The 23,354-nt window shown below is 40.9% G+C and overlaps 3 protein-coding genes across 3 annotated transcripts in view; 2 read left to right on the top strand and 1 right to left on the bottom strand.

Annotated features, from left to right (window-relative positions):
* Positions 1–6,077, top strand: part of smtnl (smoothelin, like) — a 34,521-nt gene extending 28,444 nt beyond the window's left edge. Inside the window, exons 4-10 of the mRNA XM_079245777.1 lie at positions 1,157–1,414; positions 1,507–1,569; positions 2,089–2,152; positions 2,232–2,378; positions 2,450–2,561; positions 4,650–4,801; positions 5,584–6,077. Coding sequence (XP_079101903.1) covers positions 1,157–1,414; positions 1,507–1,569; positions 2,089–2,152; positions 2,232–2,378; positions 2,450–2,561; positions 4,650–4,801; positions 5,584–5,710 — 923 coding nt within the window. The 3' untranslated portion in view covers positions 5,711–6,077. The remainder of the gene's footprint in view (positions 1–1,156; positions 1,415–1,506; positions 1,570–2,088; positions 2,153–2,231; positions 2,379–2,449; positions 2,562–4,649; positions 4,802–5,583) is intronic.
* Positions 6,078–8,939: 2,862 nt separating this feature from the next.
* Positions 8,940–10,343, top strand: sebox (SEBOX homeobox; the record flags this gene model as incomplete). Its single annotated transcript, XM_079246826.1, has 3 exons — positions 8,940–9,042; positions 9,316–9,521; positions 9,654–10,343. The coding sequence occupies 3 exons, from the start codon at positions 8,940–8,942 to the stop codon at positions 10,341–10,343; spliced, it is 999 nt and encodes a 332-aa protein (XP_079102952.1).
* Positions 10,344–15,463: 5,120 nt separating this feature from the next.
* Positions 15,464–23,155, bottom strand: vma12 (vacuolar ATPase assembly factor VMA12). Its single transcript, XM_079246529.1, has 6 exons — positions 22,790–23,155; positions 22,569–22,642; positions 21,171–21,260; positions 20,035–20,077; positions 19,848–19,960; positions 15,464–15,800 (listed from the first exon to the last, which is right to left on the bottom strand). Exons 1-6 carry the CDS (start codon positions 22,968–22,970, stop codon positions 15,705–15,707), a joined length of 597 nt encoding a protein of 198 aa, XP_079102655.1. The 5' UTR covers positions 22,971–23,155; the 3' UTR covers positions 15,464–15,704.
* Between the last annotated feature and the right edge of the window lie 199 nt (positions 23,156–23,354).

The following is a 23,354-nucleotide window of genomic DNA, read 5'->3' as shown; positions in this document are numbered from 1 at the left end:
CAAGGGTATTTTTTGTAAATGAATAGTTCACATGATAGGATGTAATATGAATGGACATTACATGTATGCATTTACTATGTAAAAATGGATGTAAAGAGATGATTTTGAAGATGTATATAGCTTGTATTCCAGGATTGAACTGAAATGTTGATGTGCCGTGTAACTTCTTACAAGTTTTTGTTTTGATGTTATAATTGTGCCAGACCCCAGGAAGAATAGCTGTAGCTTGATACAGCTAATGGGGATCCTAAATAAACTAAACTAAACTAAACTGCTTGGAGTACTTATACGGAGCAGTGGAGGTGGGCGTGGCCTAGAGGCGATGACCAATCACGGAGTCCCTCCCCCAGGATGTCACTGGAATTTCAAAGTAAAAAAACTCTCTAAAACTAATCATTTCCATTGTCATGGAAACTGAAGAGTGCTGGAAAACTCAAACATGTGTTTAGGTGATAAAAAATGGCTCCGTTCCATATGGCTCATATGAGTATTCAACACTAAAACACCGCAGAAGGCTCAGAAAACTAGAAACAGCATGATGGAGCCACTTTAATCAGAGACTGCTGGTGACAGAGACGTCCGTCTCATCACTGTGGGACAAAACCTCTGTGGACCAGCAGCCAGAATCATTAATCATGTCTTGTTTTCGCTGTTTCTGTTGTGTTCCCTGCCTGTACCCTGCTGGGACAGGATCCAGATGGATTAAAACAGCGTTCTGACCAATCATACTTTATTTCTTCATTGGCTATCCGAAAAATTCAGACAAAATCTTTATACCCTTCTCTTTCTATACAAAGTTGTCTCCATCATATCTCCTGGATCATTTGGTTCTTTATGGTTCACTCTCAAAATGCTGCTCTCTTGTGCTTTGAGTTTCCTGGAGAAATATGGGAGCTTCAGTTTTCAGCCTTTTTTAGGGGTTTGGGAAACAGACACCATGTCTGCTCGTAAAAAGACTTCCCTTTTTCACGAGATTAATAAGAAGATCTGGCTGAGTTTTTGTCAGACCCTCCAGTCGGCCCACCATGTTCTGCTTTCCTTCTTTCCTTCTTTCTTTCTTGTTGCTCCACAAACTTTTAATAAATTGTGTAAGAACACATTAAATGACCGCATGCACAGTGGGAATATCAAGTTTCACTTGACCTTTTCTTTTCAGAGCACTCAGTGTTGGTCCATGGAAAGATCTCTCCTCCCACCGACTCCCCACAGGAGCATGCAGCGCCGGTCGCCATGCGCATGCCCCACCTCCCAATCACGGCCACAACCAAGACAGCAGAGATCCGGGGCTCTCCTGGATCTTCCAGCAGCCCTGCTGGATCTCCTCCTTCCCCGGGATCTGAGGCTTCCCCCACCAGCCAGTTGACTCCCAGCACCTTCCAGCCTCAACCCACAGACCAGTCTCCAGTTACAACAGGTTTCCAAATTCCCAGTCATCATTTTGTTGTCGCGTGATTCCTAATCGTTGTTGGAAGATCTAAGTCAGACTTGTTTCAACCTTCTCCTCAGTGTCGTCGGTGAAGACATGGACCCCTACAGCAACCAGAGCTCTGGGATCTCCAAGTCTTCAGGGTGAGCCACAGACAAATGTTATTACACAATATTACATGTTATGACACAATATTACATGTTATGACACAATATTACATGTTATGACACAATATTACATGTTGTTACACAATAACTTTACATGTTATTACACAATGACTTTACATGTTATTACACAATAATATTACATGTTATGACACAATAATATTACATGTTATGACACAATAACTTTACATGTTATGACACAATATTACATGTTATGACACAATATTACATGTTATGACACAATATTACATGTTATGACACATATTACATGTTATGACACAATAACATTACATGTTATGACACAATAACATTACATGTTATGACACAATAATTTTACGTTATGACACAATAACTTTACATGTTATTACACTATCTTTACATGTTGTTACACAATAACATTACATGTTATTGCACAATAATTTTACATGTTATTACACAAACATGCAGCAGGAGCTCTGAAAAACAGGTAAAAATGTGACTTTTACTTTGTCTCCTCAGCTGAGAAAGCAAATTCAGCTCCTTCTAAGTCTGTGACGTATTCAGGGCTTCTGCACCCGGACAGGTGAGAAAAATTTCTGAGTCATGCCTTTTTGTTTGGCTGAAATGTGTTTTGCTTTGCGTGACCCTTGCGCTTGCTGCAGAGACGGTGACGTAGTCTGTGACAAGTCCTTCAGCCAGGTGGGAGACAGGAGGCGGGAGCTGGTGAGGTCCCAGACTCTACCTCGCAACATCGGTGCTCAGGCTCGCCGGTCCATCTTCGAACGCCCGGACTCAGAGGCCAACAGCAGGTACAGCTGACGCAGAGCTGTGTTTGAGTGGTGCATGGAGGCAGCTGTCTGACGCATGTTTCCTCACACAGCCGTGCTAAAGCGGTGACGCTGAAGCGGTCTCAGAGTTTCGGGGTGTCCAGCGCCAGCAGCATCAAGCAGATCCTTCTAGAGTGGTGCCGCTCCAAGACCATCGGCTATCAGGTACAACAGCAACAGTTTCCACACAGAGCTATGATATAACTTATTACTCAGTGTAAATGGAGAAAAGTGGCCATGTTGATGTCCTGATGCTCATCAGTCTGCAGGAACCATAAATTCCACTGCAGCCAAAGCAAAAACAAAAGGTGTTTTGGTTTGCATGAACTGATTAGCTTCTTTTAGCAACTTTAGAAAAAAGGAAAGACATTAACTGTAGATGAGGTGAGTGTGCAGAAAAATGTGGCACTTTTAATTGGCTCAGTATTGTCCAGAAAGTGAGATGTGGAGTGACATGTTTCATATTTTCTAAAACTGAGAAACTGTGATCTTTCAGCACCATGTTAGCCTTATATTATTATTTTTTAATGGATTTTACTTTTGTTATCACTCCAGTTCTCTCCTTCACCAAGGGCTGCCCCTGCTCTGACTGCATGGGTGTTGCTGTGGGGGCTGTCCCTGTCTGGTGGGTCGGGATCCAGCGCTGCAGCCTTACAGTTGTGGCGTGGGTCCTGTCTGCCCAGACCCGGGTGGCCCCCATGGTGACGGCCTGGGTGGTCGTGGGTGGGGGTGGGGGTAGGCCTTTGTGTAGAGGCACCCTGAGGATATCGTTTCCTCTTTCTGGTACACATATACCTGGCCATTCGTCTTCTTTTAACTGTTACAGGGACTAATAGGGTGGTTGTGGGTGGGTGCAAGGGGACTGTGGATGTATGTGTGTGTGTGTTTTATATATTTGATGTAAAGCACTTTGTATTGTTTTTTTTTAAGCACGAAAAGCGCTGTACACTGCAAAAACTGAAATCTAACGTTAAAAATCTTAAATTGAGTACACACATGCTTATTTTTTTAAGGGTAAGATAATTCTTAGTTTTTATGCCAGAGAATTCCTCTTGTTTTAAGAGTATTTTTACTTGTTTTGGGAAGTCTTGACAAGCCAAATTTTCTTGTTCTGTTGGCAGATAATTTATCTTATTTTAAGCAACGTTTACCTAATTTTTGTATATTTTTTCTTGTTTTTTAAGGCTGAGTTTTTGCAGTGTAGAAATAAATTTCTCTTCTTTTGGTCTTCTAGTTTTATTGAAAGGAACCTTTACTCATTTGCTAAGTACTTAGATGTTTAACCAGCCAATCACATAGCAGCAACTCAACACCTGCAGTCATGCAGACATGGTGAAGATGACCTGTGGAAGTTCAAACTGAGCATCAGGATGAGGAAATAAAGGGGTTTGAGTGACTTTGAACGTGGCGTGTCTGAGTGTTTCAGAAACAGCTGATCTGCTGGGATTTTCACACATAAACCATCTCTACGGTTTACAGAGAACTGAACGGGGAGGATCTCTCCATTTCAGCTCAATGCTTCAGGTTGCTGGTGGTGTAATGATGTGGAAGACATTTACTTTGGTCCCATAGACTGTATATAGAGATGGGTGGAGCCTCCGTGACGTCACCCATAGGTTTCTGAAGAGCTGAATTGAAGCTTGGTGGGCGGTTCCTACCATTGTCATCTTGACAGGGGCATGCGTGTCGTCTCGCCAGGAAAATACATATATGGGCAAAGCTTTGGGATGAGGTGGAACGGGAGATTCTCATCATGATGTGCAGCAACTGTGTGATGCTTCATGTCAACATGGAGCAAATCTCTAAGGAATGTTTCCACCTTGTTGGAGCGATGACACCAGGACTTAAGACAGTTCTGAAGGAAAAAGTGGGTCCAATGTTCTAGCGAGTTGGACCTGATAAAGTGGACGTGTGTGTTGACTGAGGAGGTTTACTTTATACTTTAACAGACACACACTTCGCTGAACTTTTGTACCCTCACACTGGCCAGCTGCTCTATGTGGCTTTGGTTATTGTCCAGTAAGCAAAGCTGAGCCAAGATTTTTACGAGCATTTAGCTAACACACACACATTCTCTCTCACACACACACACAAAAAGATGACTTCACATGTTGTGTTTTGTTCAAGGCGAACTGCAGACTAATAAAGTGCAGCCTTGAAACGACATGATCTCAGCAACATGTTTCAGACTGAAAACAGAGACTGTTAATTCCACGCCATCATCAGCAGGTTTCTCCCCATGTTTGTCCGCAGAACATCGACATCCAGAACTTCTCGTCCACTTGGAGCGATGGGATGGCGTTCTGCGCCCTGGTCCACTCCTTCTTTCCCTCAGAGTTTGACTACAGCTCTCTGTCGCCCGCCAACCGCAAACACAACTTTGAGCTGGCCTTCAACACCGCAGAGTGAGTGTAAAAAACACGAATATATCAAAGCTGCGAGATGCAAGCTGTGTTTCCCAGAAAATCCATCTGGACTTACTGGTCTCCTGTGGGCTGGTGCTGGTCGGCTCTTATCCAGTCATCTTTTTACAACTCTTTATACAACACACTTTGATAATACAGCCACCATGTTTGTTATTCTTTTCTCATATATGGTGAAAGGTGTGCATTCCTTCTGTCTGACTTCAGAGCGCAACACACACACACACACACACACACACACACACGTACTGTACAACATGTGCGTAAAGAAAGCTTTCTGCTCTTTGACTGCAGGATTAAACCGGTTTGAATGAACAACATTTATGTGTGGTGACTAAGTCTTTAATGTGCAGCAGCAGCTTTATGTTTGACCTTTAAAAGAGATTAGATTTATGTAATAATAAATATGTATATTAATGATCACACGTGTGGGATTGCACTGTAACCCAGTCACCTAAAAACATGCTCAAGACTGGTGTTTTCATCAGAATTATATCTATATATTTGGCTGATTGTGCGCGTTCATCAGTGATTCCACTTTTTTTAGATAGTTAAGAAAATACGTTTCTGCAAATTTTTACAGGTTTTCTTTTAGAAAATATGTTTTACCACTACTGTGCTTTAAATAACCTCACAAATGCTCTTTTTTTTAAAAAAAAAATAGTATTGTTGCTCATTTTAGCTTGAATATCTTAAAACCTGTCAGTTAGATTCTTGCATGAATGCCTGCGTCCTAAGTTGTCTCTGCCTGTCCCTGTCTCCAGAGTGAAGGCGGGCTGCGACCGGCTCATTGAGGTGGACGACATGATGATCATGGGCCGTAAACCAGACCCCATGTGCGTCTTCACCTACGTCCAGTCCCTCTACAACCACCTGCGCAAGTTTGAGTGAAGCTCTGAAGCCTCCAGCTGTGATAAAGTGGCACTGAGGGGATTTTCAGGCAGTCTGTGTCGCCCCCTGGTGGTAGATTATTGTAGTTTCCTGTAGTTTGCCCACAGGAAGCTGGGGTCAGACAAAGCTGCTGTGCTTCAGACATCTTTACCATCACCATGTGTTTGAAAGTGACCGTCCACACTAAACTTTGCACCAGAAACTCTGAAAACTGAAGCTACAATATCTAAGTGATCCGACTATGTTGTGTGATGTTGTGTTATTGGGATGATGAGGGAAATGAAACCAGTAAAATGTGCTGTATACATAAATATAAAAGCTGTTTCTTACAGGAAGACTCTTGTTTTTATTTCTTTAGAAGGTCAAGGTCAATTTTATTTATATAGTACATTTCCAAACAGTAACACTTCTCCCAAAATGCTGAACAATATAAAAGAACACACAGAAAACAGTACAGTAACACTATTGTAACCACGAATTTAACAATCCGTAAACAATTCAGTCTGGGGCAGAATAAAGGAGGGCATCGCACTACAAGGAGTGATTAGAATAGTAAATTAATAGTAACTGGTCAGAAACATGTAAACCTTCTTGTCTAAGGACAGATAGGGGATTATTACTCAGGCTACTGTCATCTAGTGCTGAAGAACACTTCACAAAGCTTTCAGACACAAAGAAGGAAATATAAATTTGGACAATTTCAGGTATTTAAAATTTCAACAATGTAGATTTTTTTAAATCTGTAAAATGTAACCATAGAATGTAGAGAAATAACACAACTTGAGGTAAAGACTCAGGCGGGTTCCTCTAAAATCCCCAAACTTTACGAAAGGTCCATTAGGGCAGTGGTTCCCAAACAGGGGGGGCACGGCATGGCTAAAACTTGGGAGTTTTTACACTGGATACATTTGTAAAAGTACTGATAGGAAATGATGATGATAAACAAGAGAGACTTAAAGTAATAAAGTTCCGAAGTCTTCCTCCATGTTCTGGTGTGAATTTTGTTGGAAGAACCTTATTCTTTAGTCCATGACCCCTCAGTGAGTCCACCATCTTCAAATCCCACAACCTTCTTGTCACCATATTACTACGGTGTCTCTGAATGGACAAAACTCTGTGTGTGACGCTTTAACACTGTAGTATCAGGTTTGCTGTGTAGGTGCTAAAGCATCGATTGGGATAATGGTGTGTTCAAGTTGACGCAGAGGTCAGAAGTCGGATCTTGGACATCATTTAATACCTTGAACGAACTATAGACAAAGACAATACACATGTAAACAACGCTAAAGTAATCACCTGCCAGAATACAAATCTTGTTACTTGTTTCTGTACGTCAACTGAATTGTTTTTGCTGTCTAACCCTTAAAGACTGATCGGTCCATATGAAAACATTTTAAATACGAATTGGACATTTTTAAATCGGAATATAAATGGGGAACAGCTATATTTGGCACTTCAACATAGGCTTCACTTTTAGCTACTTGGCGAGACCATAACAACATACATTCTCATAAAAAGTTATAAAAACAGGCAACACAGACGGCGTTGGTGGTGGTCTGGGAAGTCATAAAATACAGCACAGATTCTTCTTCTTCATTTTTACATCATTTGTTAGTGTTGGGCTATGCATTCACAAGCTCCACAAAAACAAACCTAACACATGTAAAGGATGCAGAAGACAGACAAAAGGGTCTGTATCCATCTTTCGGTTAGACCCAAATGGGCCAGATAGACTGTATATAGAAAGATGGACGTAGCCTCCATGACGTCACCCTTTCGGTTTCTGAAGAGCTGCATGGAAGCTCGATGGGCGGTTCCTACATTCTCCATCTTGGCAGGGTCATCTCATCCGGAAAATACAAATATGGGCAAAGAGGTGGAGCTGAGAGGGGGGCTGTGAGCGTCATGGCGGATGACTGACATCGAGCGAACTTTGAGCTTTCTGTAGCTAAGACCTAACTGAACTAACCCAGAGATAACAGGAGCTAACTAGCTAACGGAGGTAAGCGGGCTAAAGCTAAGTCATGTTGTTAACCGGCTAAAAACTGCAGTTGTTCTGTGTTCTTTTGACTTGAAGCGGGAGATTGGGTACCTGTCAATCAAAAGGACACACCCCTAAATATGCAGAATTTCGAGATTAAATAACTTTTAAACAGGTGAGAAAAAAATTCACTCCCCCCACAGTTGTCATGAAGGTAAACCTGACCTATTAAACCGAAAATGTTTTTTTGTACTAGGCTGTAAACATGTTTATTTCTGCTGTGAAGTTGGTCTTTTTTAACATGGGAGTCTATGGGGATTCGCTCTGTTTTGCAGCCAACCCCTAGCGGATGAAGGGGGAACTGCAGTTTTATGCACTTACACATAGGCCTCACTTTTAACCGCCGGAGGCTCCGTCCATCTTCCATACACGATCTATGCATATAACCCACTGCCCCCACCCACTGCCACACCAAGCTCCACTTAAAGCACCCCAAAACAACCAACTTAACTTTCTATTAACCTTTCTGAGTTTGTTGCTAACATTTCTACTTTGTGATCCAGATTATTACTTTAAATACGTTTAATTTCTCTTGTTTTTGTGACATCAGTTTCCAGCAGGGTGCATGTTGGAGAGGAACATCATTTCCTTACATACTCCCCCTGTTACAGTCTGGCCAGCCCTCTAAAAGGCTCTGCAGTCATCTCTTCTGATTCAGGACGAATAGGTTTAGAAAAACTCACTGCAATGAATATTATGACGTATAAAACATAACCTGATGATGTTAGTTTTAAAATGGAGATGAAACATAAGCTTGAAGTGGCGTGTAATTTGTAATGACGTCATGCTGATCTAAAAGATTATAGCTGAAGTTAATAATACCTGAGGTCATTAAGAGTTCAGTGGACTGAAAACCTCCATGACCTACTTTTAAAATAAAGGGGGAATAGCCCAACTCAGAGTTCAGCCAGAAATGATTCATGACCTTTTCAAAATAGCAGACTTCACTCGATTATCAGGCGTAAAAATCAATCAACAAATAAATCTGTGAACACCTGAGATTCGGTCAGAGTGGGTGAAGACTATGATGAAGAGGAATCAGTAGGATTAGGGATGTGTCTAACACCTGGATCTGCTGGTTCATCCATCCGATCTGATCCGGATATAAGAAGCTGCTCCACCGACTCCTCCTCAGCTGCCTGCAGGACACGGGAGCGTGCTGCGCGTGTCTGCGCGCGAGACTGTGGCATGGCTCTGTTTGTGGACTCCGACTTCTCTTTACTCAGACAGAACCAGCAAAAAGACCTGATGGATCTAAAGGCGCTGTTTGGAGAGCAGGAGCCCTGTAGAGGTGAGACCATATTTTATTTTATTTTATTTTATTTTATTTTATTTTATTTTATTTTATTTTATTTTGTTTTGTTTTGTTTTTATTTTATTTTTTAATTTTATTTTATTTAAGCAGCATTTCTGTAATTAATCCTAAACTTTTAATCAAATATTTCATTAGTCGAATAGTTAAAAGTTTTTAATTGTTTATAATAATAATAATAATAATAATAATAATAATAATAATAATAATAATAATAATAATAATAATAAAACGTGTTATTTATGAGGGCAGACGGTCGCAGTGAGAGCGCTGTGTCCTCTCCGGAGCCCGACAGAGGTGGCGGTCTGGTGGAGGGGCAGAGGAAGAGGAAGAGGACCATCTTCAGCCGGGCCCAGCTCTCTGAGCTGGAGCAGGCCTTCGCCGTCACTCCGTACCCGGACATCACCCTGAGGGAGCGGCTGGCCGCGCACACACACTTGCCCGAGAGCAAAATCCAGGTGAGGCTGCGCTGCAAGACGTCATTGTTTTCAGTCATTTCGCTTCTCCAGAGAATAAAATAACTAAATATTATTATCTTTATTAATAAGCAATGCGTTATGCCACCATGTTGATGATATAAATTTCCACAGGTTTGGTTCCAGAACAGAAGAGCTAGAAGTATTAAGACTGGCAGACTCCCCAAGTCCAGCAAGCCTGGCCTAGGGGGCAGGTTTGTGGATCCCTGTGCTGGATCTGGGACCGCCACATACCCTGCAGCTTCCTCTCTGGCTGATATCTTAAGGCAAGATCAGAATCGATCCTACGAGGATGTTCCGCAGATTTACTCAGACTGGATTCAGATCTATGGAAACCCAGTCTCAGCGTCACCTTCATCTTCCTCGCCTCTCCACCAGCAGACAGTCCGCGTCTGCTCAAAACCATCAGAGTCTCGTCACTGGGAAGAGGAGCATCACAGGCAGCAGAACCTGGGACTTACTGGTTTCATTCCCAGCTCCTTTCCTCAGCCCCTCAGCAGGCAGCCCCGCCACCCTGCCTCCACCTGCTCCTACCAGGCCTTCACCAACCTCAAGTCCCAGAACCTCGCCCCGTCCGGGGGCCACCAGACCGGGTACGGAGGTGGTGTTGGAGGAAGTCACAGCTCTGCAGACCAGGGAGTCTCTTCCCATCCTCAGCCAGTGTACTGGGAGGTAACTCAAGGACAAGGTCACCGTCACCATCATCATCATCATCACCCACAGATGGGACCACAGACCTCAATGGGATACATCTCGGATCTGATCTATAACGCTGCGATTGTGACTAATTTTCTGGAATTTTGACTCAGAATGAAGATTATGGACCAAAACTCAGACATGCTTCTGTCCTTTACACTTTTCTGTACAAATCTGTGTGTGTGTGTGTGTGTGTGTGTGTGTGTGTGTGTGTGTGTGTGTGTGTGTGTGTTAGCTGATTACACACTGGAATACCATGAGATTGTTGTGTTTTCTGTTAGTGAGTTGTTTTCTGTATGGTTTTTTTTTTTTATTCTCTTTAGTTTTAAAACGAATCCATAGAAACCACAACCTGTCCACACAGTTTTTCTTTGTATATTTGATTTGATTTGATTGATTTGAGGCTGCACGGTGGCGCAATGGTTAGCACTGTGGCCTCACAGCAAGAAGGTCGCTGGTTCGATCCTTGGCTGGTTTGGTCAGTGGCCTTTCTGTGTGGAGTTTGCATGTTCTCCCCGTGTATGCGTGGGTTCTCTCCAGGTACTCCGGCTTCCTCCCACCATCCAAAAGACATGCATGATAAGTTAATTGGTCACTCTAAATTGCCCCTAGGAGTGAGTGTGAGCGTGAGTGTGGTTGTTTGTCTCTCTGTGTGGCCCTGCGATGGACTGGCGAGCTGTCCAGGGTGTACCCTGCCTGTCGCCCAAAGCCAGCTGGGATAGGCTCCAGCTTCCCCGCGACCCTGAATGGAATAAGCGGTTCGGAAATGAATGAATGAATGATTGATTTGATTATGTTTTAGCAAACAAACTTGTAATTTGTAGTTTAAAGTGAAGCTTTGTTCCAGCAGAGGTGAAGAATGTCTTCATCTTGCTGTTCCAGATGTTTTCCCCTGAGCTGATTCGGCTTTGGTTACATAAATATGGATTATATTCAGGCTGATGTTTGCAGATATCAGACATTTCAGTTGCCCATTTAAAGTATTAATCAATGATTAAATAAAAACTAAATCACTTTTCCTGCACATTTGCTTTTTGATCAGCCATAAATTAGCTAAACATTTATATAATATATGCATTAATAGAATTTGACTTTTAAATACTGGACTGCCTTTTCTAATGTAATTACTCCGCAGAATTTAACATTTTGCTTCATGATGTTCTCTAAATAATCAGTTCTGACTTGTTAGAACTGGGTTGGCCCATTTTTTCTTCAGAACTGTTTTAATTCCTGGTGTCAGATGCATCATGGTGTTTGAAACGTTCCTCAGAGGTTTTGCTCCATGTTGACATGAAGCATCACACAGTTGCTGCACATCATGATGAGAATCTCCCGTTCCACCACATCCTAAAGCTGCTCTGCTGGACTGAGATCTGGTGACTGTGGAGGCCGTTGGAGGACAGTGAACTCATTGTCATAGTGGAGATGATGTGAGCTTTGTGACATGGTGCATCATCCTGCTGGAAGTTTCCATCAGAAGATGCTACACTGTGCTCAGAAAGGGATGGACATGGTCAGCAGCAACACTCAGGTATCTGTGCTGGTTAAACCATGTCATACTGGTACTAAGGGGACCAAAGTGGGACAAGAAAACCTCCCCCATGACACCACCAGCAGCCTGAGACTTTGAACCAGGATAGATCTATGTTGTCATGATGTTTCCAGCAGATTCTGATCCTACCATGTGAATGTGGAGCTGAACTGGAGACTCATCAGACCAGCAACGTTTCTCCATCTTCTATTGTCCAGTTCTGGTGAGTCTGTGTGAATTGTAGCCTCAGTTTCCTGTTCTTACTGACAGGAGGGAACCCGCTGTGGTCTTCTGCTGCTGGAGAACATCTGCTTCCAGGCTGGACGTGTTGGGTGTTCAGAGATGTTCTGCATATCTTGGTTGGAACCAGTGACTATATGCCTTCCTGTTGCATTTCCATCATCTCCAACCAGTCTGCCCAGTTTCCTCTGACACCAACAAGACATTCTGGTCCAGACAAACTGCTTCAGATCTTCAGATCATCTCTGGAAACTCTGGAGATGGTTGTGTGTGAAAATCCCAGTAAACACTCAGACGAACAACCTGAAACTTATCATTCAGTTACTTAAATCTCCTTTCTTCCTCATCCTGATGCTCAGTTGGAAATCATCTTCACCATGTCTACGTGTGTTGAGTTGCTGCCATGTGATTTGTTAGGTAGATATTTGTGGACTGATTCCTATTTTAATAAAACATCTCTTTAATTCTTTGTTATTTAATCTCCCATTTATTAGTACATTAAATTGTCAAAATGGGTTGTTAAAACTGATCATTGATGAAGCAGGAATTTTATCCATTTATTGTTCACGCTTAAATATTTGTAGTGATTTAATCAGTATTAACATCTTAAATTGCTGATAAATTAAATAAATTAAAGATAATTTATTTATAATGCATTAATGAAATTTCATTTTATTCATCAGAGTTGTTTATTTCACTTCTCATTTTATTTGGTAAAGAAATGAAACAGATCTAAATGAATAAATCCAAATAAACAGAGCTGTAAGGAAAAATGTCCTTTAAATAAACCCACTTTCTGTTTGCACCGTGTTGTGGATGATGTGGTCTCCTGTCACAGCAGCTAGCTCCTGTTTTCCTGCTCCAACATGAAGCCCAGAGTATTATCTTTCAAAATATCCCGATTAAAATGATTACATGAACTAAGATACCATGACAGGAATAATTATTTTCTAAGTCAAAATATTTTTTTCATATCTCTGAACTGTAAGTAGCAGGAGATTTAGATGGACGGAGGGAATGAAAAGAGAAAGAAAAATAAGAACGAAATTAAAGCTGGAGCTCAGGGTCTATCAGCTTACAGGATCTGTAATTTGGTCTGGATTTAAGTTCTGAAATATTACAGGAGAGGTATAATACTGAGGCAAATATAACAGACTGTACATCCAACGCTGGACACAGATCTCAGCATATCATCATTATCTCTAATACCAAATAATCTTTCAATAAACCTTTAATCCCGGTGTCAAATCTCAGATCTTAGAAAGATACTTTTTTTTGTATTCCAGATGTAGTTACATCTTTTAATCCACAAACTATGATAAGAGGACTTAAGAGCAGGACAGTGTGGTATACAAAAACATCAATTCATATCTGGAGGGGGGGGGGGGGGGGGGGGTCAGTGGAGAGGGATCTTCTGTGTTGTGTGTGATTGGATATGAAATGAGATCCGTGTTGTTATTGTTCAGAGCATGAAAATATGTTGTCAAAGCAACTGTCATTGTTTTTTCTTAATGTCTTGGATGGATCGATATTTCCACTCAAACCAGATGCAGCCGAACGTCTTCGTCAGGAGAGAACCACTGTCGCGTGTGTCGCTTTGGTATCCGGAGAAGCTCAGGATCCACCCTGCAGGTGTCCTGGAGGTCAGGCGTGTCCAAAGCTGGTCTGTCCTGTAGGTTTTCAATGTATCCCTGCTCCAACACACCTGATTTACATTAAACCGTAAAACCCCAACCCTGTCAAGACTATAAGTAAGATAATTTTTTTTCTTTTTTTATTTCCAAATATGAGGACTTTATATATATAATATAGACGCTGGAGCTGATTGTCCAAAGAAGAATGCTGCACAAGCTGATGAAGATGATGGAGGATTCTTCACACCCTCTCCACAACCCAGTAATGAAACAACAAAGTGTGTTCAGTGAGAGGCTTCTTCAGGCCCGATGTAAGACTGAAAGATACAGAAGATCATTCCTGCCAGCAGCCATCAGCCTCCGGAACAAGACCTCCTCTAATTAATAATTATACACTACAATATTGAATTTCCCTTTGGGAATTAATAAAGTATTTTTCATTCCATTTCATTTTATTGTCATGACATATTTTGTGTTTATCTTTAGTTCTGGTTTCCTGTTTTGGTTTGTAGTTTTCCTAGTTTAGTTCACCTAGCTTGATTTTCTGATCCGTTTCCCCTGTGTCTGGTGACTTCCTCTATGTATTTATACCTCTTGGTTTGCGTTCTCAGTTGCTGGATCATTGTGTTACTTTCCTGAGTTCCTTCTGAGCAGATTAAAACAGTCTCGATCCTGCATCCCAGTTTCTTGTCTCTGCGTTTGGCTCCACACCTCAGCACCCACTCCATGACATTTATTTATCCTTTTATTAAAATTTAAAATAAAAATAACCTTTTTTTTTTTTTTTTTTTTTAGGGATATTTACTATTTATCACCACGTGACAAGATGCTTTCTGACATCCATTAAGCACAAAAAGACAAAAATCAGGATTTTGTGGAAACTTTGTACCAGAAAATGATGCCAAATGTCGCAGAAACTGTGTGTACTGTTCTTATAGGTAAAGAGGTCCAACAGCCTATAAAGTTCTTCACAACAAAGGATTGAGTCAGGTGTGTTGGAGCAGGTAAACATGGAAAACTTGTGGGACTGTGGCCCTTGATGACTGGAGCTGGACATCCCTGCTGTAGCTGCAGAATAAGCCCAGATCATCAGCCCTCCACCACCATGCTGACAGCTGGTACGAGATGTTTGTGCTAATCACCAAACATCTCCACTTTGGTCCAAAAGTCACGTTTTTAGCTCAGACGCTGCTTTATAGCCTTAATTATCGTGTCAACCTTCTGTTTACACGGTTTCCAATCATTTCTTAGATAAAATGTCAGTATTCATCTTAATTTTTCTGCCTTGTCTTTACAGCTTTACGGCTTCTTTGGTGTCTCCTGACTACACTGTAAGTTAGAAACTGGTGAAAGGTTGTGCAGCAGGCAAAGTCCTTCAGCTGCCGGACAGAGGACACTGTCCTGCTGTGGACGTCGTACACATCCAGAAGCTTCCTACAGTAAAGTTACATCCAAGGTTGCTGATGTGATCCATCGATGGTTTAATGTTTGACACACCTCAACATGTTCAGACAGTTCTCCAGCTTTAGCATAAAGCCTGATACCAAAACATGAATAAAATCAGATACGTGACACAACGTCAGTAGAACAGCAGTCATTTGGACGTCAGATAAAATCCTGGTTATTATTAAATAACAGATTTATTTCCATCAACGATGATTGTTTTCTTCCTTCATTTAAACAGTAAAATCACACTTTGGTATGAAATTTCTTCTTCCATGGAGGTGTTGTCCTGGGTTGATGCAAACCGCTCCAACACTCATCAGACAATTCACAGATTTCCCAGATTTAATGTAGCTTAGAAGGAAAAAGTCTCATTGCTTGTGAACAGCAATTATATTTATTACGTACAATTTCATCCTGGAACAAAGTGAAGGGAAAAGCAACAATCAGGGACACTTCCCAGTAGACATGAACCAGGAAAACAAAAGGGGAAATAAATAAACATAAACTGTTTCAGCTGTCAGGAAACCGGGAATGAGGAACGTCCATCACGTCTCTTTTCACAAAAAAAATAATTTAAAAAAAAGAAAAAAAAAAAGAAGTGATTGTGGTGTAAAGGCGCTACGGTTCTCCCAGTTCTCCCTCCATGGTCCGGACCAGAACGTAGAGTTCAGCCAGGCCGACCACAGACGCAGCGATCACGGCTGAAATCACTCGCTGCAACACAGCAGAGGAAACAAAAAAGTAAACACATGTTTCAGATCACTTTTACACAAATTGTTTGTAGAATCTAAATGCAAACAGAAAGCAACGATCTCCCAAGTTTCATAATCCCATAATTTATTCCTGATGGAACATGTCAGGTGCTGAAACCGAGACTTCATGGAAAATATGGGCTCACTGTGAAACTGATGGACAGAAGTTCATCAATCTGAGACGAAAACTGCGGAACAATTGCAGAGAAACGCTCCTCAAAGTAAAAATGTGACTGAATATCCCACCGTCTACAGTGAATAATAATCAGGAGGAATCTCTGTATGCGTGGGACGAGGCTGGATGCTGGTGATCTGCACTAAAACCAGACATTTTACTCTACTGGAAACCAGTGCATGGACTCAGGAAGACTTCCAGAAGTTTCTGTCTGTGAACAAAGTTCATTCTGAAATCCACACATGCAGTTTAAAGCTTCGTCATGCGAAGAAGAATCTAAATGTAAACATTAAGGCTGGGTATCAATTCAGATTTCAAGAATCGATTCCAATTCTGAAAATTTAGAATTGATGATCATAATTGGATCTGACTGTTCTGATCTAATATGGTTTTCAGTCGGTATTATTTTATTTTATTATTTTCTTTATTTACATGACTGTGTTGTTATATGCAACATATGAATGGTAGTATCATACTGACATTCAACAACAAATGAATGAAGTATTGGAAGTGAAGGATAGCTGTAAGGAGCCGTTCCTTTACCAGAATGACTGAAAAATAATTTCACATTTTTGGAATGACTTCTTCAGAGAGATGTTTGTGAGACAACGTAACGTAGTGCGGTTCTGCTACTTTCATTAGCCGCCTGAAGCTTTCATTTTCAACAAAAAAATACAGGTGCATAGCCTTGCAAATGAAGCCCGCAATCGCCTGTTATTTTAAGTGAACATGCAGAATTGGCTGGTAGCTGTAAAGTTTGCTTGATTTTCATCTGTTGCGGTCTGGTGGACGGCTTAGACATGAGATCTTGGGGATGTCTCAACATGTGGTTCCTTAGGTTTGTCGTATTTCCTCAGATCGCTTTGCTTTTGTTGAGTTCATCTTTCTGTTTGTCTTTTCTGAGTTCAAAATGTTTCCAGATCTCAGCCTTAAACGTTTCGGGCGTTTTCAAAGCCGGGGCTTGGCTAACAATGCTAGTGCCTGACATGGTGTTGATTGTTTTAAAGTCCTCACATGAAGCACACATTCATAAGTTCAATGACGTGGAATAAAGATTAAAGTTCAACAAGCTAAAAATTTCTTTAAAAAAAAAAAACAAAAAAAAAACCAACTATATTTGGACTTGCGGATCGATTTTTTAGGAATTAACATGAAAATCGTTTCAGAAATTGCTGAATCTTGGCACCAGCCAAGATTCTTGTTTTGTTTTTCTCTTTGCTGTTTTTTGAAAAATGTTAAAATCAATAAAAATTTAAATGACAAAAAAGAAAGATTCCTTTATTTGGTCCACAGTGGGAAAATTCACAGTGGAACAGCAGCAAAAGAGAACAGACAGGAAAGGGGCGGGGCATGGAATAGCAAAGAGATAATAATAAATATAGAATATAAATAAAAAATAAAGCATAAGAAGACAGTATACCTGTAAGTATACCTGTACATAGTACAGAGAGGAGCGTAATGAGAATATACAAGCAGAAATATATAATATTCCATGTCTGGATGGTGTAGGACGGTGAAGGACTTATAGAGTTGTGATGTAGTCCAGAGTCCAGTCAGCCAGTTGTGTATTGGCTGCTGGTCTGCAGACTAGTGAGCAATATGTTTGTTGTGTAGTCCACCAGCAGCAGGCTGGAAAGATCTGCGGTATCGCTTCATGGATGAAGCAGTCTCTGGCTGAAGGAGCTGCTCCACCAATGCTGAAAAGTTCATAGAGGTTTTAGAGCAACATCTGCTTCCATCCAGTCAACGTCTCTTTCAGGGAAGACCTTACAGATTTCAGCAGGACCATGCCAAGGGCAAATTATTTTCCTCACATGGAACCCAAACAACAATCATATCTGGCCTCCCTGGACTTTGTGTGTCTTGTTTGAGTTTGTGCTTAAGTGTATGAGGTTTTTTTCTCTGTCCCTTCAGACTTCATCTAGTGGCGCGGCCCGGAGTTACATGACCTTTTTTTCCTCGAGCCCCCTATTATCCTAATGTATCTCTGTTCTTATCTGTTATAAGGCGGCGCCGGTAAAACTGGCTGCGTGGCCTAAGTTTTAGCTTTATTCTGTATTCTTCTTTTGTCAATGTTACATGTCTGTATGTCAAACCTTGGACAAGCTGGCTTGAACCTTGAATTTCCCCTCAGGGATGAATAAAGTATCTTTGATTTGATTTGATTTGATCCTGCATCCATGAGCATCAGACCAGAACGGGACAACATTTCTCTCTTGAAGCTCCAGAAACTGGACTCCTCGCTTCCCAGACGATGACAGACGGATGTTAAAAGAGGAGGAGATGCTAACGATGCTAAACATAAACAACAGATGTGCTGCTGCATTAGATTGACAATGAGCTCATATTTTTCATTACATGATAAAAATGTCTCAGTTTCATCATCTGATAAGACGTTTATGTTCTTCGGGGAATAAAAGATGATTTGATGAGACTTAGAAATGACTGCATTCTGTATTTATTTATATCTTACACACTCCTCAGCTTTGTTAATACGTGTCTGCACGAACCGTCTGAGCAACGTGCAGAAAAGTATGACTCAGCAGGGGTTGTTGCAGAACTGCTGAAATCGACTTATTGCAACATGCATGTTCCGTGTCCGTGAACCAAAACAGTCACGTTAACGACCCTTTATTTTATGTCACACTAGTTTAATACCACAGCTGTTAACGTCTTTATAGCGCAAACAGAACAAGCTATTTTATTTCTGCTTTTTATTTAGGTTCAACTCAAGATGTGTTTGACGTGTGTCAGCGATATTAATGCTGATGAGAATAAATGAAAGGTCAGATAAATGGAACGACCCGTCCCATTAAGTCACCGATGTGGAAACATCAGATTTCTGCTCGTTTAATGGAGCTCAGAAATTATCACAGTCAAATCTGATAACTGCGATCGTACAACACTTGTAACAATACAGAACAGCGGTTCTCAACCTTTTTGCAACACAGTACCCCGTGTAAAATATTTTCCAGCTACGTACCCCCTAATCACTGAAAAGTATTTTTGTTTCAGAAAAACCATTAAATACTTTTCAGTGATTAACAAATAAATTCATAAATTATGTTATAATTTTATTAATAAATAAATGAAATACAGCACTTTGTCATTAGTGTTTTGTTTATTAAACTTTTAACCATGTAAAACAATGGAAATCTCTTTGGCGCTTTGACCAGGACTCCGTTGTCAAGGCGACAGTGACTGACAAATATGCTTTGGCTCGTAACGCGTGGCATTCATTCACGTCGAAATGTAGGATTTTGGGAGGAATTAAATGGTGTACATCTGCATGTAAATCCAGTTTATGAATGTATACTTACATTGGATGAAATATATTAAATATTTATTCAATATTATATTTAGATTATTTAGTTTAAGGAGGTTTTAAAGAAAACATAAAAACAAGGTTTTCAAAACCTTTCAGGTACCCCCTAGAATGCCTTGAGGTACCCCGAGGGGTACGCGTACCGCCTTTTGAGAAAGTGATATAGAACAGTGTTTTTCAGCCTTTTTTGAGCTAAGGCACTTTTTTCACCACAGACCAAAATGTTGTTTTTTTTTAAAAAAGTCCACATTAATAATATAAAGTCCATCTTGTCAAAGCCTCTTGAATAGAAACCAGATAAACACAAGAAAAAGGAATTTTATTATCTTTCACTGGGGTATGTTTGAATGAACACAGAGCTGCTTTTTAGACCAATTAGGTGAAGTTGGCTAATTTCTCAGGGCACACTAGTGTCCCACGGCATAGTGGTTGAAAAACACGGATATAGAAAATATCTCTTTAACATCTATACGTGCGCTCTGTGTCTGAGATGAAATATTATTTCTTACCGTTGTGATCTCAGTGAACAGGTACTGACTGCCCATGTAGGAACAGGCAAAGGCAGCAACTACAGTCACCAGGAAGTTGAAAACAGTCACCACCACGGCTTTGACCGAGCGCACTGAGGACAAGAAGAGGATTCACAGCTCAGACTGTGTCGTCACGTCTCCAACAGAACCTCTGAACCACACTAACCTTGTCGTCCAAAATCTGCTACTGTCCCACTTCTGTTGATTTCCTGCAAACACAAAACGATAAATGATCTCACAGCATATTCAGTGATGACTGAATATAATCCTAACCCACTCCTGTCCTAAAGGACCACAGTCCTGCAACTGTTCAGAGTTTAGCTTGTTACATCGTCTTCTCCACGAGAAGAACTGAGTTCTTGTTCTCGAGGCTGCAAGAACAAGAAAAAACTTCTTTTTCGTCAGGTCCATACATCCTCCATGAGAAGCACGTCTGCAGTGGGGAGGGATCACTGCGGGGGGGCGATGTCGGCTTTATTTGCAATGAACCCGGTTGTTACCTCCGCCAAGGAGGTTATGTTTTCCCGGCGTCTTTTTGCTCAAGATAACTTAAAAGGTTACGGACGGATTTTTATAAAAGTTTCAAGAGTTGTTAGAAATGTGAAAATGAAGAACTGATTAAATTCTGGTGGTGATCCGGATCACCGTTTGGATCCAGGAATGTTTTAAAAGGATTCTTTAACATTGTGCTCGGCGGAGGTTTCCACTCTCCGAGTTTCTAGTTTCATATTTAACGAGCAGCTTCGTCCGCAGCAGGGTGGGTGGTGCACGCGGCTGGGTCTGAGTGTTTTAATGCCACATGTCAAAATGTTCGTACTTTCTCACCACTTCGAACAGCTGTTTTATCAAAACAATCCGTTTTACCTGCAACCGCAAAAACTGCATCCGCTTCATGCTTTCTCCGTGTTAACCACGCCCACCTCACATGTCCGACCAATCACACGATACTTCTCAGAGCCCCGCTAGAAAAAAGTTCTGCCAGCCCGGTGTGTCAAGAACTGTCTTCAAACGCGTCCGCGAGAACAAAATGACGTCATTTTCGTCTTGGAGCCTCGACAAGAAGAAAAAAGTTCTCACTTCTCGTGGAGGATGGAACAAGCTTTTCCCTGCTGCAACACACTTGACACACATAAGAGCTTCACATCAAACTCTACTAATCATCTGATTTGAGTCAGGTGTGTTGCAGCAGGGAAACTCCTAACACGTAAAGAACAGCAGCCTTCGAGCCCACCGCTGAGCTACGACCTGACGTGAAACGTTGTCTTTCGGGCCGTGCATTACAGGAAACATGTGACAACGTACCTGAGCGTTGACATTACGTGTCATCCGGTTGTATTCCTCATTGGCTAGTTTTGCTTTGATCTTCTCCAGACGTGCGACTAACTCAGGATTCTGAAATAAAAGGAAAAATGCTGGTTTTATGGTTTAATCAGAAGAGCTACATTAACAGAGCTGCATCCAGCGCCGGTGGAAAGCAGATGGAGGCGTCATCAGGAGGTCAACCATCGGGTCAATGGCTTTTCCACTGCTGCCATTTCTGATCTTTAGAAACTGAACATTATGAGCAAGAGGTGGACTGGACTGGAAGCCAACTTGTTGGCAACAGATGGATGCAGAAGGCACTTACTTTATCTTTTTTGCCTACATACAGACTATGACTTAATCATCAGATTTGATCACATAAAAACAAAAACATGTTTGTTTCACTAAATCAGAAATCGATCTACACAGTTTGTCTTATTTAAAGATCACTTCATGCATCTGACATAATGACACTACAGTATAGTGTTAAAACTAGGAACCATTAATTAATCACAGTATCAAACACCATGATTAATTAGTTGTAAAGATTCCTCATCATCATCACTTTCCATAACTGATTATTTCTGAACCGATTCACCAGATCAGCACAACTCATGCACAGAACAAAGACAAAGTTAAATATTTATGTTACTGCCTAGTTAGTTTGTTAGTTAGTTAGTTTATTTAGTTTCAAACAAATGAAAGAAAATATAAGAAAAATATACGTACATACCTATACATATATATGTACATTTCAGGGGTGGACTTACCATTAGGCAAAACTAGGTCGTGCCTAGGGCCCCCAGTTCTTTAGGACGCCATAAAACCTGTCATACACTTATGGATATTTATTACCTAGTTACTTATTATGAACAAAAATTATGTTTTTGATTAAAATGCATTCACTGAACTGTCAGCAGAATGATTATTGTATTATGTGTGTCTTGTGCCCCCCCTTCAGGTATATATGGCCGCGCACTAATACCTAATGTGATCTGTGTGTGTGATGCGGTCAGTGAGTTGATCTGTAGCTTAAAGAATGACTTGTCACAATAAAAGATCAGTTCATACCATCGAGTGAAGCAACCCTTCCCTGTCATTATACACGGTCCTCTCAGTCAGCAAAGAGACTTTTACACTGACTGTTTGTTAGCAACGCAAATAATATACAGTAGTGGAGTAGAAAGTGCAATATTTACCATAGGGCCCCATGCCTGCCTTTGCCTGGGGCCCCAAATCTCTTAAATCCGCCACTGGTACATATGCACATACACACACGTATATACATACATATACATGCTAATTAAGAAAATAATAATAATCACAAATATGAATAACAATAATATTTCCTCATCAATTTGATAATTAAACATGGATGACTTTTTGACAAGATCTTACTCTGGGAGGCTTCACCACCTCAGGCAGGTGCAGACTGCTGTCCTCCAGGAGCTCGTGCAAAAATAAAGGATGCTCTGAAAACCAAATAAAAGACAGAGTCACGTGAATATTGTCATTAATCTCTGAAAAACAAATAGAAAAGACAGAGTTAAGTGATTATTGTCATTAATCTGAAAAAGAAAACAAATAAAAGACTGCACATTGAACTCTGGCAGCTTCACCTTTGTCTCGGAGGTGTTGTTGAAGTTTCCTGGCTGTGCTGAAGGACAGGATTGCTGGTTGGTTTTCCAGAAGCTCCTCCAGTTCCCTTTTCAGTGCTTCGGGCAGAGATAGGTCCGTGTTTGACAATAATTCAGTCACCTTGTGTCTGAATTTTTCCCCGATGAGAAATGCAGATGCCATGATGCAGGTCCAGTTAAGTCTGGTCCACAACAGTAACCTCAAACTTTTCCCTCGAGCTTGTTTTCTTACGGAGCACAAAGTATGCAGATGAGCTTTTCGTTAATCATGTAAAGTTTCGCCTAAACTATTAAAGTAAGTTGGTATTACCAGCTAAGGGGAACAAATTGTGAAAAAGGAAGCAGCCATGTTGGTTTGTCTTGTGACAAACGACGGTTTAGCTCACGTGACCAGCGATGGGATATTTTTTTTTTAAATGCGGTTTTTTATTTAATATAAAAATTATCTTTTACAATCTTTATTAATAATATAATATTTTATTATATTAAACTACATTAAAATGATAGCAATATTTGGTGTTAGAGTGTAAATGTTGCTCGTAACATT

This window comes from Telmatherina bonti (assembly GCF_933228915.1).
Source record: "Telmatherina bonti genome assembly, chromosome: 9".
Classification (NCBI taxonomy): domain Eukaryota; kingdom Metazoa; phylum Chordata; class Actinopteri; order Atheriniformes; family Telmatherinidae; genus Telmatherina; species Telmatherina bonti.
The sequence above is the reverse complement of the archived record's forward strand: the minus strand, read 5'-3'. Positions and strand labels throughout refer to the sequence as shown.

Bases quoted from the DNA above. Each gene is read 5' to 3' on its own strand.
- vma12 (XM_079246529.1), bottom strand. From the start codon at position 22,970: ATGGCATCTGCATTTCTCATCGGGGAAAAATTCAGACACAAGGTGACT. The intron at 22,643-22,789 runs GTGAAGCTGCCA...TTTGGTTTTCAG, and splicing joins ACAACACCTCCGAGACAAAG to AGCATCCTTTATTTTTGCAC. The intron at 21,261-22,568 runs GTAAGATCTTGT...CTTTTATTTCAG, and splicing joins AGGTGGTGAAGCCTCCCAGA to AATCCTGAGTTAGTCGCACG.